Source organism: Pipistrellus hanaki, assembly GCF_964339955.1.
Source record: "Pipistrellus hanaki genome assembly, chromosome: 5".
Taxonomy (NCBI): domain Eukaryota; kingdom Metazoa; phylum Chordata; class Mammalia; order Chiroptera; family Vespertilionidae; genus Pipistrellus; species Pipistrellus hanaki.
This window is the reverse complement of record NC_140507.1, coordinates 85,053,458-85,079,444: the sequence shown is the minus strand read 5'-3', so window position 1 is coordinate 85,079,444 and position 25,987 is coordinate 85,053,458. Positions and strand designations below refer to the sequence as shown.

At 54.4% G+C, this 25,987-nt stretch overlaps 2 protein-coding genes across 2 annotated transcripts in view; one reads left to right on the top strand and one right to left on the bottom strand.

The window, feature by feature from the left end:
- LOC311622939 (tumor necrosis factor receptor superfamily member 10A-like) overlaps window positions 1–3,753 on the top strand; it is a 28,301-nt gene extending 24,548 nt beyond the window's left edge. The window contains exons 10-11 of the mRNA XM_084884458.1: window positions 742–2,684; window positions 2,881–3,753. Of these exons, the coding sequence (XP_084740584.1) occupies window positions 742–1,091 (350 nt within the window). The 3' untranslated portion in view covers window positions 1,092–2,684; window positions 2,881–3,753. The remainder of the gene's footprint in view (window positions 1–741; window positions 2,685–2,880) is intronic.
- A 3,597-nt stretch (window positions 3,754–7,350) lies between these two features.
- Window positions 7,351–25,620, bottom strand: RHOBTB2 (Rho related BTB domain containing 2). Its single transcript, XM_084884450.1, has 10 exons — window positions 25,049–25,620; window positions 20,613–20,814; window positions 19,888–19,991; window positions 18,934–19,119; window positions 17,044–18,062; window positions 16,684–16,802; window positions 14,342–14,492; window positions 10,179–10,267; window positions 9,221–9,326; window positions 7,351–8,396 (listed from the first exon to the last, which is right to left on the bottom strand). Exons 2-10 carry the CDS (start codon window positions 20,802–20,804, stop codon window positions 8,179–8,181), a joined length of 2,184 nt encoding a protein of 727 aa, XP_084740576.1. The 5' UTR covers window positions 20,805–20,814; window positions 25,049–25,620; the 3' UTR covers window positions 7,351–8,178.
- Between the last annotated feature and the right edge of the window lie 367 nt (window positions 25,621–25,987).

Here is a 25,987-nt window from a genome sequence, read left to right as displayed (position 1 = left end):
CCATCTCCCCTCCCAGGTGGCTATCAGCCTTCCCTTAAAGCAGAATTCTCTGTCGATCTTGACTCCGAAGTGCCATGGCCACAAATGAGGCCCAGACTGGCCTGATTCTAGTACTGTTTACTGATGGGGAGCAGGTAAGGGATGAAGAGCAACAGGTAACCACCAGGAGGCGCTCCAGTATACAGTTCCCCTTTTTGTTGTTAATCCTGACAGGAGGATATTTTTCCCATTGATTTTAGACTCTAAAATTTAGATGGAAGGAAGAGGAGACAGAGAGAGAGAAACATTGATGTGAGAGAGACTATCAATTGGCTGCCTCCTACATGCGTCCTGACCAGAGCCTGGGATTGAGCCCACAACAAAAATACATGTCCTTGCCGAAACCGGTTTGGCTCAGTGGATAGAGCGTCAGCCTGCGGACTGAAAGGTTCCGGGTTCGATTCCGGTCAAGGGCATGTACCTTGGTTGCGGGCACATCCCCGGTGGGGGGTGTGCAAGAGGCAGCTGATCGATGGTTCTCTCTCATCGATGTTTCTAACTCTCTATCCCTCTCTCTTTCTCTCTGTAAAAAAATCAATAAAATATATTTTTTTAAAAAAATACATGTCCTTGACTGTAATCGCACCCAAGACCCTTCCCTTTGTGGGCTGACACTCTAACCACCAGCTAGGTCTATATCTGCCCTTTTTGCTGGTTTTCCTCTGCCTCACCTGACTGTCTCTGTGGCTTTTCCCCATTTAGCCCTGAGGGAGAGCTTCTTGGTCTTCTCAGAGTTCGTGCCCTTGGATCGCCAGAAGCAATTCATGCGGTTGGTGGGCCTCACAGAAAATGATATCTACATCGCCCAAAACCAAACGTCGAACCCCCGGGATGCCTTGTATGAAATGCTGAACATCTGGCTCAAGATCAGGGGGAAGGCTGCCTCCGTCAGCATCCTACTGGAGGCCTTGGAAAAAATGAATGAAAAGCTTGTGAAGGAGACGATTGAGGAGCGCCTGCTGAGGTCCGGAAAGTATGTCTATGAAGGAGGTGAAGCAGGTTCTGCTGTTTCCAGTGAAAAGGATGACCTTTGGAGACCAGAGGTTTCCTAGTTTACTTTTTCTCCTGAAAGGGAAATAAGACTGGACACTACATGCCTGGCCAGTGTGGCTCAGTGGTTGAGCATCCACGTATGAATCAGAAGGTTGCGGTTCCATTCCCTGGCAGGGCACATGCCCGGATTACAGGCTGGATCCCCTGCGGGGGCTGTGTGGGAGGCAGCTGCTCCATGATTTTCTCTTACCATTGAGATTTCTATCTCTACCCCTCTTCCTTCCTCTCTGAAATCAATAAGCTTGGAGAAATTTCTCTTCAAATTGGTTCATAGGCCAATGCTCAACCTCTGAGCCACACCAGCAGGGCCTGGCATTTTTTCATTCTAATAGACTTGCACTTTTTTTTTTCCCACTTGTTACTTAATGTTTTGTATAATTCACAAAACATTTGTGTTGTTATATGTCCAAGTTTTGCCTAACTGTGATAGGGCTCTATTTTATTTTTGAAAATATGTTTTTCTATTATTATTGTATTATTTTTTGTAAACTTATTTTTGCCCTATCCTGTATATATTTATACGTTTACTCAATTGATCCCATGCATTAACCTAAATGGGAGAAGGGAACAAAAGTGCACAGGAATCACCGCACGTCTGGGGATGGTGCTCCTGGCTCCCTGCTCCCTCAGGTGCACTTTGAGCTTGTCCAGCATTAGGTGACCGGCCATTTTCTGCAGCAGGATGGGGAACGTCCGGCCCTCGGGCCCTGTAAGGCCGGCAAAACCATTTGGTCTGGCCCTGCCAACGGCAACCACAAGTAGAACTTGAAATTTAAGAAATCTAGTTTTTTCATAGCAATATACATTTATATTTAGTGGATCATAATAATAATGTAAATTTTTAGGGACAAGCAAGAATGTCCATTATGGGACGTTCATAAAATATACTTTAAGTGCACTGCCAAGGTTCTAGAACATCTTAAGTGCTGTAGGCATTTGGATGATAGAACTCAAGAACTGGAAATTTTGTCCAGGACAGTATCTAGTACATGACGGGATAGATATGTATGCTTCCCGTCAGCTGCCCCTGGCCCGTCTGCCAGTATGGCGGGGACTCCGAGGACAGGCAGCGCAGGCAGCCTGGGAGTGCGGCTGTGAAAGCGTTAACACACTGTGGTTAAACTTCTGCGATCAGGGATGATGAGGCGGGGTGCGATGAGACGATTCCTCGCGACGTGGGTGACCTTGCCTCGGATAATTGGCAACCATGTTGTCGGCTTCCTTGCCGACACAGATGACATCTCCACTCCAACCTTTGTCCAACGTCTGCCATCAACAATTCTCAAAAAAAAAAACCAAAACTGAATCTCGGGGGAAGATTAAGGACATTACTGTACAAAGAAAAGACCTGTAGAGCCGATGATACAAATGCTGGATATGTTTCAAATCCAAGATGCAAGGTTAGAACAGCGATCAAAACAAAATCATTGCGTTGCTGACGACACACCCACTGGGTAGTTATTAAAACTTAAGGGCGTGACGTCCTACAAATGGCGACTACGAAGAAAACAAATGTTAATGCAGAGTGTTACGACAGCGGACATAAGAGGTGCTGTCCAGCGGGCCGTTTTCGCTGGTGGGATAACTGCAGCGTTGGACCCGCGCAGGGGTCTTCAAACTACGGCCCGCGGGCCACATGCGGCCCGCAGAGGAGTCTGATCCGGCCCGCCAGGTTTTTTGGGCAGTGAGCGCAGCCGAGGTGTTACAGTAGGAATTAGTAGTTCATATAGTCCAGCCCTCCAGCTCTCTGAGGGACCGTGATCTGGCCCCCACTTTAAAAAGTTTGAGGACCCCTGCGCCAGAGGAACTGCTGTCAGTGGAAGCCATGTAGGGCGCTACACGAGGGGAGGACTTGTGCGAGAGACTGTTTTAGCAATGAAAAGTTTTAAGCTGACATTTGAAAAGTTAAGTGGCCTCCCTATCGATGTAGGAGCTACAGCCATGGCTGGCTCCCAAAAAGGGAGAATTGGCATCTGTCAAGAAAGAACTGAACTGTCTCAGTCTTGATCCAAGTGACTTAATTATAAGCCACTGACTGCATCCGACACCAAGAGTCTCTGCACAGTGGGTGCGGCTCAACAACGATATGTCAACTGCAATGTCATGCATACGTGTTGTCAAAAGCAGAGGGTTTAGCCCTGGCCAGTTTCCTCAGCGATTAGCGCATCGGCCCGCTGAGGGAACGGTCAAGGTTTCGATTCCCAGTCAAGAGCATGTATCTCAATTGCAGTTTCTTTCTTTTTTCTTTAATCCTCACCTGAGGATAGTTTTCCATTGATTTTTAGGGAAAGTGGGAAAGAGAGGGAGAGACAAGAGAAAAATATCGATGTGAGAGAAACACATTGATTGCTTTCCTCCTGCATGTGCCCAAACCAGGCCCAGACCAGGGAGGAGCCTGCAATTAGGTATGTGCCCTTGACCGGAATCAAACCCAGGACCCTTTGGTCCACAGGCCATCATTCTACCCACTGAGCAAAACAGGCTAAGGCCCTTAGTTGCAGTTTCAATTCCTTGTCCCAGTCAGGGTGTGAGAGAGAGGTAACCAATAGTTGTATGTCTCTCCTCCCTCACCCCTCATTTCCACTCAAAAAAAAAAATCAATTAAAAAAATATATATACATGTACATACACACACACACACACACACATATGAAGATACATATACATATATATATATATATATATATATATATATATATATATATATATCTATATCTATATCTATATCTTCATGGGTGAGGATTTTAAAAAGCAAAGCAAAAAATAATAATAATAATAAATAAATAGCAGAGGGTTAAACAGCTGCCAGTTTAAGGAGTTACTAAATGACCTTGACTCTGAGTACGGTGACCTTGTTTATCACTGTGAAGTGTGGCGGCTGAGTCCCATGAGGGAAGTCAGGCAGTTCTGTTCCCAACCTCGGTCCTTGTCTTCTCATATATATGAATTTATTCGAGAGACCTTCACTGTGCTGTGAAAAGCCAATGTATTAAAGCGATGAAACCATGTGCCTTTCTTAAAGAAGCAAAGCAAGCAAACCTATGCATCTGGCTTAAGAAGAGCCAATCTGAAGAGCCGGTTGGGTGGGGGTCCGAGGCGCTATATATACAGCCTCCTGCCTATAGGTCTCAGAACTCCTTTGCGGATTGTTTTGGTATGGATTCATTCCCGAGGCCCTTTTTCCTTTGCTGTGACCTGCCCAGAATTCATTTTTTTTTTAAACCATTTGCTCTGCTGTCCTTGGCTGGGGAAGAAATTTCTTATTAGTTACAAGCTGCCGATTGCCCACACTGTAGGCCTTGTTTTAACTTTCCTGTCTCAGTTTCCCGGTTCCTCTGCCCTGGAACCCTGGAACAGTTCTTTTTAAAACTTACCATCGCCCAGAGCTGACGTCACGCCAGACGAACAGGATGGAAATGTGAAAAAGCAGTTGCGAGGAGCAACATCAAGACCAGCGACACACCTCGCCCAATGCATTGCATACCTCGCCCAAGAGAAGCAGAGCTAGCCATCACGTTAGGGGGCTTCGTTAAATGACCAAGGGTAGCAGGCTAATTTTTAAGTTGATAATTTTGTACGGCTCGAGAATGATGTTCTAAATATCCACGTGGCCCTTGGCAGAAAAAACAAAACAAAACACGTTCCCCACCCTTGCTCTAGGGACCACTCTTTTCCATGTGATAGCTGTTTGAATATTTATAGATAGATTTATAGATAGATTTATAGATATAATATTTATAGATAGACAGGCGCTGCGCGGGCTGTTCCTGAACTGGGCATCCCTTCCCTCATCTTCGGATGTGGGTGAGGAGGGTGGGAGATGTGCCCGGTACCTTCTACGTCATGTGCCATTTCCCATCATATTGGGGACGTTCAGCCCTAGCGTGCTCACTTGACCGTGAGGGGACAGGCTCACGCTGTCTGCCCTGGTCTCGGAGAGTAGATGGTGCTAATATTTGATAACTTAGTATTAACGAGGCTCTCTCCCTCCTCCCCCCTTTTTGGTTATTTATTGAAGCCTTTATTAGTCTGTAAACGTGAACTGCACCCATCATTTCGCCCGTGGTGCTATGCGGCAGGCCAGGTACCTCCTGCCTCTGCTGTCCTGTGCAGGATGCTCTGCCCGGGTATCATCAGATGATGTGAATAACTTAGTTTCAATCAGGTTCCAGTGTGGATGTGTCCTCCTTAGTTGTATGATTGTCCTGTTTGTTTATTTAAAAGGTCAGCATGAATGAGAGCTTGACGTTGTCTTTTTTTTATGTCCAGTCCAAATAGCACCTTGCACTTCCTAGACAGTGTTAATTAGTGGTTGGGTAGTTTTTCATGCTTCTCTCCAGTGAAAAGTGCCCCCTTTGAAGTTTGTTGGGAATAGCAATAATAATGCAAGGGAAACTATGAAGTACAAAATATTCATGTATTTATGAATCCATGACCAAATTAAATATGAAACCTTATATAAAAAGAGTGTGGGTTTGTTGTTTCCTCCGCGTCCGTCCTCCCATTCTCTGGAACAGCTGAGTGACGTGAGGAGTCCTGGGCTGTCCTGTCCATTCTTGCTGTGGGACTCGCTCCTTCCTTCCCCCGGATGCTTTCACTGGCCCCACATGGCCGGGTTCCTGCTCTGACTCTGAATTTTCAAGTGTCAGGGCCACGGGGACTGGAATTGTAGCCCCTTCTTTATGCCCTTACCCCCAGGAGAGGGGAGCACCAGGCCTGGCCCGGCCCCCCAACCTCCAGCCTCCTCAGGTGGTGTCTCTGGCTTACACCTGGGCCTCCTGGGTTCCCGCCTGGTGCAGACCAGCTCTGACAGAGCAGTTGGGAAGGGGTGGCGAGTCCCTGAGGGGTCAGCTGGTCCTGGTTGCTGTGATGAGTCCGTGGTACCTCTCCTGTGAGCTTCCTGCACCTCCTGGGCCACCTTCCCTTGCTCCCCCACTGGCCAGGGCTCTGTCCTGTAGGCTCATGGGCTCCCATTTCCCCTAAAAGACTTTAGGCCTTGGCTCTCATTCTCACCTGCAGTTCCTGGGACACCCTGTGGCTCCTCCTATTTCCTTCCCCAGAGCTCTTCCCACCGGACACTAACCTGCCCTGCCCCTCCCATTGCTCCCCAGCCTCCCCCGAGACCACAGACTGGCCAGCAGAGGGCAGCACGCGACCGGCATACCCAGCAGCCACCCTGGAGAGGAGGCAGCCAGGCCTTGGAGAAGTCTGGGGCTCAGACAGCATGGGTCACGCCGCTCTAGCCACCTCCTGCTTCTTCTTCGGACAGACTTAACCTGAAATCTTTAGGTCTTGGCACCACTAAGTAGTTACAAATGCTTCCTTTGTGTCAAGTTTGTTCTCTCCCAGACCTGAAGCCTGACTTGGTGGTGGGACCCACTCCAGAGCCTGGCCCTAAAGCCAGTCCCTCCTCAGGCCAGGCTCCACCCTCATCAGAAGGACCCTGAGGTCTGTCTAGAAAGGATGTGCGAGTGAAATAGGACCCTTGCGGCCCAGCTTCTCCCCGGAGGGGCTGCAAGAGCTGTCCTCATCCCCGTCTCATCCCGCCTCTTCTCTGGACCGACTTTGGAGCTGCTCCTGCTCCATCCTCCCTTCCTCTTTCCCTTTATCCCAAACCAGCACTGAGGAAGGTCCTGTCCTAGGACCCTTCATCACCGAGATTCCTGTTCCCAAGTCAGTGACCTTTTTCCTGGCCCTTGACCCCTATCCCAACCCTATTTCCAAAACACATTCTGCGGGGTCACCTCTGAAGGTGAGGAGGATAACCTGCCGCTCGTGATGGGCAACAGTAACCATCCAAGGCCATGGTCAAACCCCGAGGCCACCCTTCCCTCCCCTGCCCTCCCTCCCCCCAACCACGGGTCCCCAATGCCTACCGCTGGAGGCCTGGGATTGGTGCTGCCCCAGAGACTCAGCAGGCCGGCAAAAGCCCTTTCCTCATAGGACTGGAAACACTTTCTATAGCCAGGGGTCCTCAAACTTTTTAAAGTGGGGGCCAGATCACGGTCCCTCAGAGAGCTGGAGGGCCGGACTATATGAACTACTAATTCCTACTGTAACACCTCGGCTGCGCTCACTGCCCAAAAAACCTGGCGGGCCGCATGTGGCCCGCGGGCCGTAGTTTGAAGACCCCTGGAAGCCTTTGCCTCGTCAATGAGGGGGCCTGTTTGGTTTTATAAAATGTAAGCCCTACAGGGTCTTTTTCTGTCCTTTCTTGGAGGGGACAGAGGCTAGAGTGTTTCTGTTGGTGGTGATTGTTTGTTGCTTTTTCTTTTTTTGCTAATTTTTGTCCCACCCCGCAAGAAGCCATGCTAACTAGAGGAGCCCAGGATCGCCGCGTCCAGACCCCCTCACCCCCTTCCTTCTTTCCCCGTTCTAGCTGTTTGCTTTGGAGCCCATCTCGGAGTGTGAAGGAGAGTGGAGGGAGACGTTTCTCGTTGCACCGGGAGACCCTGCTTCCAGGCCCGGAGCTCTGAACAACTCCACACCCCTTTCCCAGGCCGGATGCTGGCGGCTGGGAGGCAGGCCGGCACCCCGGGAGGGGTGGCCTCCGGCAGCTGCACCCAGGAAGTGGAAGCCTTGAGCGGGGCCCTGAAGGCTTGTCTACCCTGACTTCCCCAGTGAGGGTCTGAGTTGGCTCCGTGTGGAAATGCCCACAAAACATCTGCAACCCCCAAGTCCACTGGTGGAATAATATGGCGAGTAGAGGCAGGACCTCCCTGGGCACCGCGCTCACCGGGAGGGGGCTGCCTCCACAGACCACAACTCTCATGGCTGGACTCTAGGGTTGTCCAACCCAGAGACACGATGCCAGCACTCTCAGGAGCTGCCCCCAGCTCCCACCTCCCAGGAGCTGTCCCCTGTCCCGATTCACAACTGGGGACCTCCAAAGGGGGCCCCTGTTCTGACCCACGAGGCCCGGCTCCTCTCTGGCTGAGCTGTTGGCTGGGGAGAACAGCCCCGCCCTTAGGGTCCTGGTTAGGTGGGTCCCCCGGTCCCTGGGAGGTGGAGGGGGCGATGCAGAGAGCGGAGGGGCAAGGGCAGGTGGGCACAAGAGCAGCAGAGTCGGAAGAGGGCGGCAGCATCTCAGACCACGGCGGAGGAGGAAGAGGGGGACGCCGAGGAGGCCGCAGGGGAGGACGGGGAGGAGGGGCTGTTCCAGAACAGCCACCGCCGCTTGGGCTGCCGCTTCAGGTGGAGATAGTCCTCCTTCTCACGCTCCTTCCGGGCCCGCTGGTAGTGGTCTTCCTCCTTCAGGTACCACACGGGCGGCCAGCGGTGCTTCTCAAAATACTCCTGGTTTTCTGGAGCAGAACGCAGGAGGGTTTGGTTAGAGGGAAGGCAGAAAGGGGGAGAGGAAATCCTGGGGTGTGACGGGTGTCCAGGGACCTGCACCCCCGACTCTGATGCCTCAGGGACCTGTCAGCCAGGAGCACACCCCAGGGCTGGGCCACGAGGGGAAGCCCCTGCCTTCACAGAGCCCCCGCCCAGCTGCAGAGCTCCCTAAAGGAGCCCCAGGGGAAGGACTCAACGGCTGCTTCCTGTGCCTTGGGGATAGAACAGGCTGGGACGAAGAACGAGACAGGGAGCAGGTGCGGCACGGCGGGGCTGAGGCAGCAGCATCTGGTGGGGCTGAGGCTCTGAGCTGAAGGGGCCATGAGCCACAGGAGGGTCAGCCCGAGAAGGCGAGGCTGAGAGGTAAGGACTGATTCTGAAAGGCTAGGGACAGGGGAAGGATGGAATCAGGGGAGTGATGTGATTGGGGCTGCGCTTTAGAAAGAAAACGCTCCAAGGGGGAAAGGGCGAGCAGGGGTGAGAGACGGGCGCAGAGACAACCTGGGAGCAGGGAGGGGGCCCAGCAGAGTGGAGGTTGCCCAGTGCAGACCTCAAGGTCACTGAGTGGTAGGAACTCGGGGAGGCCAGGGACACCTCTCCCAGGTGCTGGTGCAGTTCCTGTTGGGCCCCAGGACCTGACACATACACGACGCAGAGGCTGAGTCCCAGGGCCTCAGAGGGCATCCGGATCTGTGCTTCCGAGCCATTCCTACCTTCTGAAACCAGTGCAGCATCATGAGCAGAATTACAAACAATAAGCGAGGGGTCAGCAGGCCCTGCCGGGGAAGCTCACCTGGGGACATGGCCTTCATGTCTCGCGGGAACTTGCGGCACACGTTGTTGTAGTTGGTGCAGATGTGGTGGAGACACCAGTCCGCCAACTGGTACGCGCAGTGGAACTGGGGAAACACAGAAGAGCATCGTGCTGGGACCCAGGGCGGAGTCAGCACGGGCAGCTCAGTTGCTGTCAGAGCAAGACCGTCAGTGCAGGTGGCAAAGGTCCTGCAGTGAGTGGGAAAGCCCACCTGGGGAGGCACACCACACACGCTCTTGGCACCAGCATGATCACCACCACCACCACCACCATCACCATCACCATCATCACCACCACCTTCACCACCATCACCACCTCTACCACCTCGCCTCTGTCCTTGCCAGCATCCATGAAAATCCCTGACCCTACATTGTGGCTTCCTACTGTGTCCACCTCCTCAGATCTCACTCCTGGCGCTGTTCTCTCTTCCCCGGCCAGGGCCAAAGCAGTCTACACTAAGGTGCTGATGACTAGGCTTAGAGATCACTCTCCAGGTGTGTCTGCAAGCCACGAATCTGCTCCAACTCCAGAACTGATCGTTAGTGCTAGAAGGGCCGGCGTGGGGGCTGCTGCTAGTTTGTACGGGAATAAGGAGGTGGGCAGTTAATTTTAGAAGGGAGTCCCGCGTGTCCCTTAATTGACCTCAGGCAGGCAGCAGCCATGTCTACCCAGGAGGCTGGGGTTCGCTCCCCTACCCGATGGCTGCCTGAAGTCTCAGCCCCTTGTTCCCATGCTCCCATGCCAGCTCTCCTTCTGGCAGGTCAGGGTGCATCCTTTGGCCAGGAGGCGGAGAGGGACCCGCGCACTCAGGGAACTGAGTCTGACAATGAGTTCCCCTCCTACCTGCCACCCCTTAGCCCCTCCCCTTGCACGGCCAATGGGCAGACAGGGCCCAGGGTTGAGCCTGTTGGAGAGACCCCTTCCCTGGCCATCCTACCTGAGCCAGTTCCAGGAACACAAGGACGTCCCCATCGATGTCCACCATCATCTGCGTGGCTTCCATCAGCCCGGTCACGGTGTACTGCTCTGTGACACACACAGCCGGGGATCAGCCGGGGAAGCACATGAGTGGCCATGTGCTCACTTATACCCCCCAGCAGGGGCCTACTGCCGGGCAGAGAGAGAACAAGGCCAAGGGCAAGTCCCAGCAGGCCCAAGAAAGGCTGCAGGTGATTAGAGTCATCGGCTGCCACCGGGGAGGTAACCGGAATTAGAGCAAGACTAGCCCAGCAGAGTGGGGTGGGAACGGAAGGAGAATGTTAGTATTGTCTAAGAGGATTTTTTTCAAGCTACATACGCTGCTTCAAATAGTCTGATACATGTAGGAGGAAAGCCCCTGATGGAATCAGCCATTGCCACTGCCAGGGGAAGGTATGAAGTCAGGCTTGCTGAGAATTATGAGTTAGAACTCCAGATTAAACCTAGCTGCTGGTAGTAACTTAAACTTTAGAACAAATCGTGTACTAATGTTGCATTTTAAGCTAGTGTTTATATTGAAGAAGTAAACACTTTTAGATTATACTGAATTTTAACAGTATCAGTATAAACTCCTGAGGTATTTTATCTTTAAAAATATATTTCCCAGCTCAGTCCTAGCAAAATGGCAACGACCTAGCGGCAACAGCCCTCGCAGCAGCAAGGAGCACTCCTGGTGCCCAGGCTGCAGCCCCGAATGCCATTTCCGGCTCTCAGGAACCAGGATCTCATAGAGAAAGGGCTAATTCGGGGTCCGGGGCAAGAAACGAACACACGGATCCTGGAACACCTCACTGCATAGAACCAGAAGCACAGCCACTCTGGAGACAACCTGAAGAGACTTGTACTGGTTAAAGGTTCAGTACAGTGTTTGAGATTCAAAAAGGATAAATGCAAACATTTTAAATCAATCAAGTATGTTCAATCTAAGGGTTCATAATAATACTTAAAAAACAAACACCTAATTGGTCACCCTCAAAGGATGAAAAGATAGGAAACAAATTTATCTTGAAATCTGGATAAAAGGAAAGAATCAAGCAGTCACCTCCTCTCCTATGTGAATTACACCACTGGTTAACTAACCAGTAGGTGAGGAGTTTTTCTCTTTTTAGAAATATTCCACCAGATAAACAAAGGAGGAATGATTGAATTGGAGCACCACCATTTCACATCTAATAAACGAACGGGTCCAGGCAATGATACTCAATGGCTGGTAACATCACGGAAAGAGAGAAAAGCACAGAAACAACCTATGAAGGTGTCTTAGCCAAAGAAAACTGATTGTGAATGTGATCTGGCCTCTGTGTCTAATAACCAGTCTGTGGGAAGAAGGGTGCTACATAGAAATACAATCAGCTAAAAATCTACGTTTTCTAGATCACTGGGTGTTTTCCAACAAATAATTGCAAGGGGAAATGTTTCTCTTTCTCTTTTTTTATCCTCACCTGAGGATATATTTTTGTTGATTTCAGAGAGAAAGGAAGGGAGAGGGAGAAAAAGAAAAACAGCAATAGGTTGCCTCTCATATGCACCCTGACCGGGGAAGGAACCTGCAACCTGAGTACGTGCTCTCACTGGAAATTGAACCTGTGGCACGGGATGATGCTCCAATCAACCGAGCACATTGGCCAAGGAGGGAATATATTTTTTATTAACAAGGTACCTATAGATGAAAAACCATGCTATAGTGATTAAGGATGTACACTTGGATGCTAAAACTATGAAGAAGATCAAGGAAGTGAGGCCATAAAAAGCACCTCCCAAAAGAGTAATGGGCAAAGAGGTAACTCCTGGGGAGGAGGGAAGGACTGTGATTGGGCGGGACGGCTGGAAGACTTCTGGTGTGGCTGGAAGCTTCTAGCTCTGATATGGGTCATTTTGCTTTATAATAATTCATTAAGCTGAACATGTGTATTTGTGTTATCTATAATGATAAAAGGGTCTTCCGGACATCATTCCAGACATCCTTCCTGATGAAGCCGGGGCTGGAGGGAAGCCAGCCTGGGTCAAAGGGAAGCTGGTACCAGCAGCTGGGAAAAGGAAGGCCTACTCTTACACGAATTTTCATGCATCGGGCCTCTAGTATTTAATAAAAATGGTTTAAGTTTGAATTTATAACTTCAGAGGAAGCATATCTCACAAAACATAAAGCATCACCAGCTATACCATACCTGGCATTTTCTACTGATCCTTGACAAGGTATACACAATACATTTTTGTACATGATTTCTAGCATGCATAGACCATTTATTTCATGGGAAAAGTAACTCAAGATTATTTTCTATGAGCCTTTTTGTGCATCACTGCCATTTAACATTTTTAATGGCTCCCTGGTGAAAATTACCCATGTGTGCTTAACCAGTAGTGCCTATTTGACTTGTCTCTGATTGCCCGCCATGATGAAACAAACTTACAGAAGCATCTTTATATACGTTTTTCCTTTGAGTCATTTCTTTGGAGAGAGTCTTTCTAAAGTTGAATTACTTGCCCAGCTGGTGTGGCTCGGTGGTTGAGCGTTGACCTATGAACCAGGAGGTCATGGGTCTATTCATGGTCAGGGTACACGCCTGGGTTGCAGGCTCAGTCCCCAGGAGGGGGTGTGTAGGAGGCAGCCGGTCAATCATTCTTTCTCATTGATGTTTCTATCTCCCTCTCCCTTCCTCTCTGAATCAATAAAAAAATAAAATAAAATAAAATGAAATAAAATAAAATAAAATAAAATAAAATAAAATAAAATAAAATAAAAGTTGAATTACTTGGCCCAAGGATGTGGACAGCCTATGTGCTCTGGGGAGACCGCACCACTTTTCGTGGGCAGCGCGGACGCCATGCTGCTATAGCAATGATCTTCAGAAGCCTCCCTCTGCTCCCTGTCCTTACGCCCTCTGTGTCCCCTGCTGGGGCCCCTGGACGCCCTCTGCAGGCTCAGCCCTTACCATTCCGGTCTGATCAATGATTTCTGCTGTCTTTCTATGACCAAGCCCTAACTTACAGCCATTGCTCATCATAAGATTGATGCTTCCCTCATAACTGAGTCCCAGATTTGATCATCTGCCCAGGGCCCCAGCAGCTGGCATTGGGGCCTTCCCTGAACCTTGACCCAATGTCAGAGGCCTGCTCTCTGCCCACCTGCTGACCAGCCAAGAATAAAACCCCGATATCAACACCAGTCTAGGTACCAATGCCAACACCAATACCACAGAGATCCCAATTCCAACATCACCAGGAGCTGTCTGTCTGCCTGCATTGCTGGCCCCGACTCTCATGGTCTGCCACTTGGCTTCCCTCTCGCCTCAGTCCCTGTTCCCCGAGGGCCCTCTAAGGCTGGTGCCTTCCAAAAGCTAAGCTCCAGTCCTGGCCAGGTGGCTCAGTTGGTGGGAGTGTCTTTCCATACACCAAAAGGTTGCAAGTTTGATTCCTGGTCAAGGCACATACCTGGGGTGTGGGTTTGATCCACAGATAGGGAGAATATGGAAAGCCACCGATTGACATTTCTCTCTCTCTTTAAATCAGTAAAAAAAAAAAAAAAAATCTTGGGTGAGGATTAAATAATAACAATAAATAAACAAAAAAACAAATAAAATAAAAGCTGAGCTCCAGTTCTCACAACCTTTTCAGTGAATTAGGAGTGCCAGGTCAATGCTCATTGTCTGTTTTTGGAAGAAGAAAGAGAAAATAAAGGTGGAAGAGAAAAGGGAGAAGAAGAGAAAGGAAAGGATACAGAATAAACCAAGCAGATTTATATGACCAAATGAAACAAAGGAGAGGGAGGAGGAGCAAAGGGTGGAAACGTGGAATCCTATTCTCTCTGACCCTCAGGCTCTCCTGAGGGAGCCACACTGAGCGGAGCTTCAGGCACTGGTTTTGTTGGGCGGGAATCGCCTTTGGATACGACCTACCCGTGACTCCATCGAGCATCTTTCCCACACACACTTCTTCACATCTGTGTCCTCGCCCAACCTCCATACATGTCAGCATGCTTCCTTTAGGTAAGCGGGTCCCTTGGTGCTAGGCAATCAGTGTAACCCCGAGGAGGACACAGGCGAGAGAGGCCAGCACTGCTGGCGGGTGCCCCACCTCCCCCCCCCCCCCCCCCCCCCGGAGGTCTGCCCACTCGTCAGTCACCTGTGAGGGCCACCAGGTGCGGCAGGCAGAGGCGGTTGGCCAGGATGATGAGCTTCATGTCGTCCAGGTCGGGGCTGGAGGTGAACATGCCGGTGTACAGGTACTCCAGCACCGCCCGCATGCAGCTCCTGCTCGTGTGCGGGAACACGACCTGGGCAGGAGGAAGCCGCCGCAGTGAGGTGAGGTCGGCGTCAGGAAGAGTCCCTCAGTTCTGAGAAATGCAGAAGGCCCCGCCCCACACGGCCAGTCTCCCCCACACAGGGATCCACCCCTGTGCAGCCCCTGTACCTGCCAAGGAGCCCCCAAAGGCCTGTCTCCCAGAGAGACAGCCTGTGCTAAGGCCATCGGCTGGCCGCACCAGGTAGCAGGGCTCTAACAGCTTTTAAAAGGGCCTGGTTCTCTGCAAGAGACAGCTGATTGATGATTTTCTCTCATCGATGTTTCTAACTCCCTATCCCTCCCCCTTCCTTTCTGTAAAAAATCAATAAAATATATTAAAAAGGGGGGGGGGGCGCTGTTTCTCCCTGGCACCCTCCCAAAAGCATCCTGGCTTAGAGGATGCTGGAGGCAGTCCTCAGGTCACCTATACCCACAGCCTGACTCCTCCCAGCCCTGCCGGCAGCAGAGCAAGTGGGGTGTGGACAAGCAAGCCAACCTCAGCTGCCTTCTCGAAGGTGCTACTTTGGGCCTCCGGGATCTGCTCCGAGCAGCGCTGCTTCAACAACTGCTTTCTCTTGAGACGGAGTCTTAGGCTGCACTGGGGACTGGCTAGACCTAGAGCTTTGCAGCTGCTCCTATGGTAACTGAGAAGTGCTCGGGACTGGCTGGCCCTGGGGCTTCCGAGTCCCTAGTCCCTCACTTAGCAGATCCCAACCCCACGCCCGCTTCAAGGATCAAAGAGACCCACTCAAATCTCAGCCTCGGCTGAGCTTCTCTTCCGAAAGGACTTCCTTCCCGGAAATCCTAGGAAACTGCTATTCCGTGTGGCAGGGGCCGTGCTGCATTGCTGTCAGTCCAGTTTTCCCTCAGGCACTTGGCTGAGGGGGCGCCTGGCCGAAGCAGAGCCCCAGTCCCTGCACTCAAGCCCTCCCAGGCCAGTTGGGAAGCCGCGTGTGCACACTCAGCACTTTTCGCAGCTGCACAGAGGAGCACTTTGTTAACTGCAAGGCTGCGTTAATGAATAATTAATGTAGAGAAGTTCGGGGAAGATGGAGAACGCCGAGGCCACGGCCCAGGCTACTCTGCTGAGCCGGGAGAAACCAAAGAACAGACCTGAGAAAGTGTCTCTAAGGACACACGGATGGCCCCTCCCAACTCTGCTGACTCTCTGTCCTAAGGTGAGCCGGAGTGGCCGCGATCAAAGGGAAAGGGGCCGAGGTGAAGCCTTTTTTATGTCCTGTATTTTGATGCTGTGTCTCCTGCACCCTTGCTGAGCCGGAGGGCCTATCCCGCCCAGGGCTAGCCAGCTCCTACAGACAGCAAGGGAATCCCTTTTGTATGCAAACCAACCAATCCAAAATCCCTAACGCCCCCCCCCCTCCTTCCCACTCCCACCACCCCACCTCCTTGATCAGCTCACACTCCTAGCCACTGTCCACCTGCACCTGCCCTAATCACCAGAGCCAGGCACCAGAAGCCTAGGACAGCCCCCATGCCCCAGAGCCTGCTACATTAACCGAGCTAGCCGATCAGAGAGCTTACCCTGCCTCTCCTCTCCCTCCTTCCCAGAAAACCACAATAAAGGCCACTGCCCACAGCTCCCCTTGCTCTCCGTCTCCTGACCAACCATGGTGCCTCCACATGCGCTCCACCCCACACCCCGCATGTGCGTGCGTTCTCTAATTAGATCTGTGCGTGTAAAAATGTATCTTCTCAATGGCTGTCTTGTCCTGATCTGTTACGTTCGCCATGCCTCAATGAATAAAACTTACATTTGAAAACAGCGATGAGGTCAGCCGGGGACACACTGACCTTTTTTTTTCCAGTTGCTTCTTATGCGTCAGAGAGAAAGGTACACTGAGGAGTCAGAGGTTCTACATTCAAGTTCTAGCCTCTCCTTTCTGCGTAGACAACTTTGCATGAGTCATTAACTTCTGGGGCCCTCCTTCTGCATAAAGCAGGAATGCTGAGCCACGTACAAGAGGCACGGGTGAGGCGATCTGAGATTGCTTTCTAAACTACAAAGTCAAGATGTTCCTACGATTCTTCCATCCTGACCTATTGTAAGTCCTTGGCAATGGGCACCACCTCATAAACGTCCCTCCCCCCCCCAGGCCCATCACACTGCGGGTGCGGAGGAAAGCACCATGACATGGCTCATCTTGGGTGCGAAGCAGCCTTACCTCCCTGGTGGAACTCTCCACAAACGGCCCCCCGAACATGGCAGCCATCCAGTCGCAGCTGGAAATCAACAGGGGCTTGTGGGCGCTGATGGTGCCGTCGTCCAGGATGAAGGTCACGTCTGCCCAGGAAGAGACAAAGCATCACGTGAGGATGCAGTGAAAGCATGTGGGGCAGCCCACCCCGAGGGCCAACCCTGCCCCCAGGCAACACGCCTCCTTCTGAAGCCACTGCTGGGACACACCATGTGGCCATGCAGGGCATCAGCAGCTGAGTGTTCACCGGGGCCCCGGCTCCTCGAAAGGCTACTGGGAGGGCACCCCTCTGCCTTCTGGCCACGAGTTCCTCGGCGCATCCCCTACCTGAGAAGGTGCCCTTGGCCAAGCACTCCTTCACCCGGTTGGTGCGGCGGACGTGGAAGGCCTTGGTGATCTCCTGGTTCATGAAGGCCTCGTTGTTGAGGATGTTGGCCACCATCATGCGCAGGTCGAAGACCTCCAGCAGCTCGGCAATGTGGGCGATGTGCATGAGGTCCCGCTCCTTCTCGTCCAGCTCCCCCGTGTACAGGTACTTGAGAACGGCCCGGAAAGGCCCCGGCTGGATGGAGCTGTCCATTTTGACCACCACCATCAGTCTGGATTTGTAGGTCAGCGGGTCTTCCGCCATCTCCTCCTGGATGCTCAGGAAAGCCCGGCTCCAGGAGGACAGCACGCGGCCTCTCCCGGGCAGGTAGCCTGTCCCGTTGCCCCGTAAGATGCCGTCGCTGGTGGAGGCCCGGAGCCCGGCGGGGCCCGAGCCCGCCCCGTCCTCCACGCTCTCGCACACGTCGAAGCTGGCGGCCCGCAGCAGGAAGTCCCGGCCGTGGTGGTGGTGGTGATGGTGGTGGTGTGGATCGGGGTGAGCCCGGGGGTCCTCTGGGCGGGGGCCCCCCGGCCCCGAGGGGCCCCCCAGCTCCCCGTCGCTCAGGTCCATGAGGAACAGGTCGTAGAACTTGGAGGAGGACGTGGAGAGGTAGATCTTGTGGGCGAAGATGCGCACCCGCTCCTGCAGCACCAGGATGACGTCCGCGCACAGCGGGTCCTCCAGGAGGTGGGCGGGGCACTCCTCGCTGCTGGAGGGGGGGTCGGGCACCACGATGATGGGGGGCGGCGGCTTGGGGGGCAGGAAGGGCGCCTGCAGCAGGGGCCGCTGCACGTTGCGGAGGTGGGACTTCCAGAACTGCAGGTGGCGGCGGGAGATGAGGGCCGCGCGGATGGCGTTGTCGAAGACGTCCTTGATGCCGAACTGGGCCACCACGCTGGTCTCGTAGTAGGGGATGCCCAGCTCCTTGGCCACCTCCCTCCCCTTCTCGGGGGGGAGAATCTCATTGGGCTTGATGGGCCTGGATGTTCAAGAGGGTAAAGCAAAGCCATGTTGGGGAGGATGGCGGACGGGGAAAGGCAGGTCCCTAGGGCCTGTCTGTTCTTCATCAGGCTTGGTGGGGGGTGCGGAGGGGAGGGAGAGCCTCTCTCTGGCCTCACCCCTGCCCAGCTCAGTCCTAATGAATCTCTGCCCTTTCTCCTTTGTCTGACCAAATCCTGCCGGTCCTCAAGGCCTGCCTCCAGGTCCCTCTTTTCCAGCACCTGTCAGGCCCCGCGATTTCCCGCTCAGAGCAGTGTTAGCACTACCTCTCCATCTGGCCATCAGCATGCAACCTTCCACACTGGCTTTTAACGTGTTCTCATATTGACACATTGCGGACCAGCCGTTCTACTGCTAGCTTTACCTAGTGGCCAGGTACGTGCCTACTGAATGAGTACAAAGGACGTTTCACATAAATGCTAAAGGCACACTTTAAAATGAAATGCCCACTTCGTTCTGAAGTTATTTATTACCTATTCTTACAAGCTGATATCTTTTTAAAGGAGTCTCGCGTGATTGGCCACAAGCCTTAGAACAGAAAACTCGAGAATTCTCGTGATCCGTCCGCAATGTGTTAAGTCCATCTCCCAGCAAGATAAGTTCCTTCCACGAAAAAACTACTTCTCTCCTTCTCTCCTCATGCTGCTCAGTAGAGCAAACACAGTGTGTAAGAGATGGACGGATAGACGAGTGAATGAAAGACAGCACTCTTGCCTCCCTACGCGGACTTGCTTCAAATGAAGGGAGAGATGTAAAGCTAAGTGGATTCCCTCAGCGCTCGGCAGGCAGCCATGGAGACACCACTTCCCGCTGTCTCCCTCATTGCCCCCTCCTGGCACCAGCCTCCCTACCTAGCCAAGGGCCGCCTGGCCCTGTTGACAGCCTCCAGGTCGGCGTAGCGCAGGTCCAGCTGGCAGCCCACCAAGATGACAGGTGCCCGGGGGCAGAAGTGCTTGATCTCTGGGTACCACATGGTCTTGACATGGTGAAGGGAATTAGGGTTGGCGATGGAGAAGCACAGAACCACCACGTCGGACCTGGGGGTGGGAGAGGGAGGTCTGGGGCAGAGAAAGCTGGCAGAGTCCCTGCCCCTGGAACCAGGGAGAACAGGCACACCCTCCCCGGCCCTGCACGGCAGTCCCCCATCTGTCATGTGACCTGTGCACACGATCTTACCCAAAATGTATAATAATAGTTCCTCTAATTTATGTAGCTCTAATTAAGTGTTTTAGAGCTTTCGTTTTGACCTACTGGCTCCCTTGTCTTTGGTACCTAGAGGCTGAGAAAAACCATCTCTGAACATCTCCTCTGATTGCCCCAAGTCGCAGAGCTCGTCGGCAGAGGGGCCGGTACTGAAACCAGGCCTCCTGCCCCCAAACCCACTCCTCGCACCTCCCGGCTGCTCCCCGTGAGGGCCCACCAGGCCTGTCTGCACTACTCCTTCTTCCCAGTTTGACTACACTGAGTGGCCAGATTATGATGATCTCTGAACGCATAATGATCTGGCCACTCAGTATATATTAGAGGCCCGGCGCATGAATTTGTGCATGGGTGGGGTCCGGCCAGCCTGGCCAGGGGGAGGGGACCTGGGCGGTTGGCTGGCCTGCCTGCTGGTCGAACTCCTGGTCAAGGGGACAATTTGTATGTTAGCTTTTTATTATATAGGATGTACACTGAGTGGCCAGATTATTACGTGTTCAGAGATCATCATCATCTGGCCACTCAGTGTACATCAGAGCTGCTCAGCATTGGAGGAAGCGGGGGAAGCCCGCCCCGGGCTCCCTCCGGCAGCAGCGGCCTCCTACCTCCCATAGGCGAAGCGGCGGTCTTTGTGGTGGTCTCCGAAGGTGTCCCAGAGGCGCAGGGAGACGCTGACGTCGTCTACCACATCTCGGGAGCGTTCCAGAACCTGTGCGGGAGGGAGAGTGCGATGGGCGTCAAAAGCAGGAGTCCTTGGGGCCCGCGTGTCAGCTCAGGGTGGTGCCAGCTCACCCCGGAGGGTCCCGGGCAGCATGGAGGGGGTGAAGGGCAGAGTGAGCACACCCCATGTGCCCCACACAACCTTTCTATTCAGGTGCCTTCTCTACAGACTCAGTAACAAGGGCACCTCCATGCCGCCCAGGGGGAAAGAGAGGCTAAGCGGGCATGGGGGTTCCCAGCACCACCTGCAGATCACCTGTCTGCCAGCCTCTGACCTTTTGGTATCAGCCAGCACTTTTCTTCTCTCAGCTCTCACCCCTGCAGACCCCGCCCCACCCCACCTCCTAGGGCTCCCCCTTCCCGGGGCTGGAATTGCACCAGACGCTGTGCCCAGCTCAGCCATGTTAAACACTAATGGTGGAGGCACCCACACTGGCGTAGGCTCCCCTCAGCCCTCCGTCCAGGGCTCCTTCCTCTTCAGCTGCCCCACCCTCCCCCACGGGGCTTCCGTGAGCTCAGCACAGGCCAGGCCTGGAGACGCCAAGCAATGGTTTGGGAAGAAGCCCGGGGGCCTGGTGTGGACCCCTGCCCAGCGGCCTTGCAGCCTTACCTCCTGGCATACCCGATACTGGTCGATGGCCCACACCGTGGGCACATGGGTGGCGAGCAGCTGGTACTGGGTGAGGGTGGCATTGCAGGCCCGGGCGCAGATGAGCCTGGTCTTGCCCACGGCGTTGTCCCCCACCACAACGCACTTGATGGTCTCTACGTTTGGCCTTTCATAATCCATGTCAGAAGCCATTAATTGGGATCTGAGGGAGAGGAGAGAAGGGGTCGAGGTGGCTTCGCACACCAGGTCCCACGGGGCCGGGGCCGGGGCCGGGGCGGGCAGCTCTCCTCGGCCGGGGCGCCCCTGTGCCAGCCGCTGAGCCGAGAGGAGAAAGGAGTGGGCAGCTCTCTGGGCAGCAGAGCCCACTCAGGCTGAGAGGAGCCTTTCCAGGGGAGGAGCCACGTGTCTCCCTCTGGTGGCCGCCATCCTCCCCGTGTGCTTCTGGATGGAGGCGGCCTGGGAGAGAACCGGGGCGGAGCAGTCCCGGCTCCCGCAGAGGGAGGAGAGCCCACCGGGGAGGTCCACGCTCCGGCCAGCACAGCACCAAACAGCAGAGGGAAGCGGAGTCAGGGCCAGGGCCCACCCCTTCCCAGCACGCCCCAGGGCAGGGCCGCTTTAAAGTTTAATGGACTTGTCAGGGCGGGAGGCCGCGCCCCTGGCCTCCACCTCCTCCTCTCTCCATCTCCGGTGATGGATTTCCTGATGGATTTCCAAGCCCCCAGCTCCCTCTAGGGCGGCGCCGGAGCTTCCCTCCCAACTGGCCGGGTGGGAGGCTTCTGGACGCACCTGCGCAGCCCACGGGCCTCCCGTCCCCCTGTGGGTCTGTCACGTGGCCTGCGTGGCTGGCCCACTCAGCGGCAGGCCCAGTTTGGAGATGGAGGTAATGGGTAGCCAGGGGCCAAGGACGATACTCTCCATGGCCAGTGGGCCTTGCCATCCCCTACCCAGGCCTGCCCTGCACACGTCCTCCAGCCAGCCTCCGAAAGAATGAGCTACACCCCCTCTTATACCTCCCATTCCTAGGGAGAGGGGTTCTCAGGCTAGGAGTCCCTGTCCCTTCGTCCCCCACTCTTCCCCCCGCCAACAGACACCTGACTCTCCTAGGAGACTCCCTAACTTGGCTCTGACGGCTATGGGGCTGCTGGGGAGAGGGCGCACAGGGTCAGAAATGGCCTGGGTTTCTGGGTGAATGCTTGCTTCCGTTTCCTCCTGTGTTGGGCGGAGAGGGCTGGGTGTGTCCACCCTCAGAAGGGGATGGCTCAAATGAACAAACAGAAGGACCCCTACAATGCACATGTCATGTCAGGGTTTAAAAAGCTGTCGCCAGGAGGGGCCCTCGGCGGGAGGGGGCTGTTGCCGGCAGCCTATCGGCCGGCACCACCCTCTCAGAAGCTGGGGCAAAGCAGGCATCATTCGGAGGCGTGACCACCAGGCCTTGGTTTGGACAGCGTCGTTGGTCTGGCCCTGCTCACACGGCCTGTGTGAACGAAACCCGCTAGGGGCTGGAGCAACGTGGAGAGAACCTTCCGAGCTCAGAGGAGTCTGGAGGCCGTCCAGGTGCCCTCACTGCTGAGCCACCCAGTCCGAGCGCCAGGCCACCAGCGGCCGGCCCAGGAGCGCCATTCCTGCCGCGCTGTAACTGGATGCCAGCCTGCAGGAATGCGGAGTCAAAATATCCAAGTAACGATGGCAACTGGGGTGTGCGCAAGTGGATGCATCTCGGCGACCTAAGCAAAAAGTGCACCAAGGACTTCTCAATGAGACACGTGCCTCCTCCTGGGAATTTTACAGGATCTGGACCCGGGACAGCAGGGTCTCCATGCAGGCCCTTCCTCAGTGTCCATCTTCCTCTCCCTCCTCCATCCCACCCTCACCTTCCCCAGGGGGCAACCTTTACTGTAACCACCAGGCCGCCTCCTCCCTGCTCTCCCTCCCTCCCAGCCCCTGAGGACCAGGAGCCCTGCTTTGACCGCTCCTGGACTCAGGCAGGCAGCTGGGAGGCTGTGCTGGCGCCAGGAGGGATCATCTGGGTTGTGGTTTCTGTTTCAATTGAAGAACAAAACAGACAGAACCCCAAATACAAACATAGACACAGCTGTAGGAGAGAAAGGAAAACATTCTAGCCAGGAGATGCTAGCGCGGGCGGGGGTGGGGAGGGAGTGGGGCAGTGTGAGGAGGCACGGAGAAGGAGGGTCAGTTCTTAAGTCCAGGAGCATCCTGATGGCAGGGAGGATGCCGGTACAGCAGAGCGGTGCCGGTCCAAGATCGGCAAGTTTACGATAAAACACTCAGGCACAGGCGCATCCTAAAGCACTCAGGCACAGGCGCATCCGTCAGCAAGGCGGCATGGCTTCCGAAGGAGGTGGTGCTGATGCTGCGGCCTCCAGCTCGCATCCCCACAGGCCATCGTCCTGCTCTTTGTCCCAAGGTTATATCCGTCCCCTCGAGCCCCGGTTTCCCTTTTCAGACCATCCTGACCATGAAGAGCCTCACCGTCTGCGATGGGAAAGGAGTGTGCTCTTTACAGAAATGGAGCTGCGAGTCAGAAACACTTTCGTCCCAATCGCCTTGCGCCTGCGGGGTCACGTAGGGACAGCCGCCCCAGTAGGAGAGCGCCGGGCGATGGGCTGTGGGTTCGGACACCAGACCCCGCTGGCTGCTGCTCAGACTGGACGGCCCCTCTCCGCCCTTCCTCCCCCTGCTCCTCCTTCGTGTCCTCCCTATTTCCATCCTTCCCACCCCCTCCGCCCCTGTCCCCGCTGCCCGCCTGGCAAACTCCTTTGTCCTGTCTAGGAAAGGGCAAACCACTTCACTTCTCCGGGTGTGTCAGTCTGCCCTGCTGGAAAATGGGTGTGAGGGCTCTGGGCGCAAGTCTCCCGAGGCTTGGTGAATTTGTGCCAGTAGAGGCTGGGCCGAAAGAAGGCCCTTGCCTTCTTATGTAACGTGGGATTATATAAGGCTAGATTACATATCTATATGTGTAATTATATATCGCGCTTTAAGATATAGCCTGGCCCAATGGAGCCAGCAGACCGCTTAGTTTCACCGGGCCTGCCTGAAACAGAGATCCTGCTGCACTCCAGCCGGCCCGCCACCAGCCACAATGCAACTTTCCCTCTAAAATATTGCTACTTTTACTGTGTCACTGATGATGGGTGACGCTATAGCCCACTCAATGAGCTTCTCAACTTCCCATTCCCTTCTGGCACTCTCTCCTTCAATGACTCTTGACTTTTCTACACAATTGCCTCATCCCCACGCCTTCCGAGAATCCTGAATAACCTCCGTGAACGACAGCTCCCATGCCACCCTGGCCTGGCATCACAACACGCAATTCCTTCCTCTCCCGGTGGTCCCAGAGTCACCCAGGTGCTCCCTCCGCACCCGGTCCCATGATCCCCGCTCCCTTTCCAGAAACAGCCTCCTGCCCACTGCGCTCCCAGCTCTTGGTACTCAGGGCAGACCGAAAGACAGGGTGCGCTCAGATGATCTACAACCCTCCTCCCTGGACCCCAATCCCACCCTCACACCCCTACAAACACACTCTGCAGAGCCCGGAGAAGCCCCCCTTTCCCGTCCACAGCTGACGGGAGGCTTGTTCATCTGCGGCTGCCCTAGTCTGGTTGTCAAGGAAACTACAGAATCTCCCTGGGAGCCTGGCTGGTCTCCTAGCAACCAATATCCCACACCTCGCATCTTACCAAATGGGTAAGGCAGGAATATCCTAAAAATGAAGGTAAAGATAAAAGAGGAGGGATGGGAGGGGTGCATTGGGGAGAGATGAGCAGAGAGGGGGGCCTTCAAATGAAAGGAGGCTGCGACCAGAGCCTCTGACACTGTAATATGAGGGATAACAGAGAGATGAGTCCCTGGAAGATCCAGTGGTCAGCAAGGCCCAAAGGGATCTTGAATGACCATCTTAACAGAAACGCAAAGCCTAACACAGACCAATCCTTCTCAGACACCAACGACCAGTGCTGGAGATTTCTCCCAGGAGTTTGCCAGAACTCAGATGCACAGACCGCAATGTGTCGGGTTGAAAAAATACATACATATCTGGAACGAAAAGCAAAGCACCCAGATTCCATTGGTTTTTAACGGAAACATGTCCACCACTCTGGACCTTTTTCCCTGACACAACGCACACACATACAGAATAAAAATAAAAATAATAAATATAAAGCGGGCAGGGGACACACCAAGGCAATCAAGCTCTCTTCCTTTCCCCAGAAAAAAAAACAAAAACAAAAACAAAAACCGGAAAAGATCAGTCCCTTGCCGCCTGAGACCCCAGCAGCTGCCACGATAGCCCCGGGGAGAGAGGGAGCCGCCGAAGGGGAGCCAGGAGGGGCGCAGACCCGGCCCGGAGGGCGCAGCGGCTCGTTCCCAGAAGCTGTTTGCAACCCGGCCATAACAGGAATTAATCATTTACTTACACCACTACATGTGACGGGGTGATTTCTAGTGTAAGGAACACATCGCTTCCTGCTAAGCACGCTCATCTTAGTGAAATGTCTGGGGTCACTCCGCGCGTGCAAGTTAGGGCGATGCCGGCGCCGCCGAGCTGCTGCTGGGGCTGCTGCTGGGGCTGCTGCCGGGGCTGCTGCCGGGGCTGCCGCCGCTGCTACAGGCCCGAGCCCTGGCGCGTCAGATCAGAAACTCCGCCCGAGCAGCGGGGCCGGACGGCGGCCCGGGAGCGGCCGCGCTCGCCACTGCAGCCCTCGCCCCTTCCGGATCAGCATAGCCCCGCGCCCCGGGCGCCCAATGTCATGGAGGAGGCGCCGGAGCCGGGCTGCGCGCGGCCGCTCCCACCTCGGGCGGCCGGGCCGGGCCGCGCCGCCGCCGCGGGTCCTGGGGCCGCGCAGGCTGGAGCGGCGATGGGGCGAGGCCGCCGCTGCTCCGCTCCGCCCCGCCCGCTCCGAAGGTGCCCGGGACCGCTGGCGACCTCCTTCTTTCATTCACAAAAAAAAGGAAAGGGGAAAAAGAGAGAGAGACTCCGGAGGAAAAAAAAAAACCAACGGGGAGGGGAGTGATGAATTGCACAAGAAGGCTGGGTGACAGACTCCGCCCACCACAGCGCGCGGTTGGTGGAAAGGAGTTTGGGGGGCGGGGAAAGAAGGGGATTGGGAGCCCCGGCGGCCCCGCCCACAGCGCACTCCCTCCCTCCCTCCCTGTCCTCCTCCCTCCCTCCCTTCCTGCCCTCCTCCCTCCCTGTACCTCTCCTCTGGAAGTGGCAGGGCGCAGGTAGTCTAGGCTTGCTCCAAGTGCCAGGTTGCGTTCCTCTACCTGGTGAGGCTAAAAACCGCTCTGGTCTCCCAAGGGATTGGCCCCTTTCCCTCCGGGAAGCTGAGAAAGAATTCCAGGAGTCATCCTAG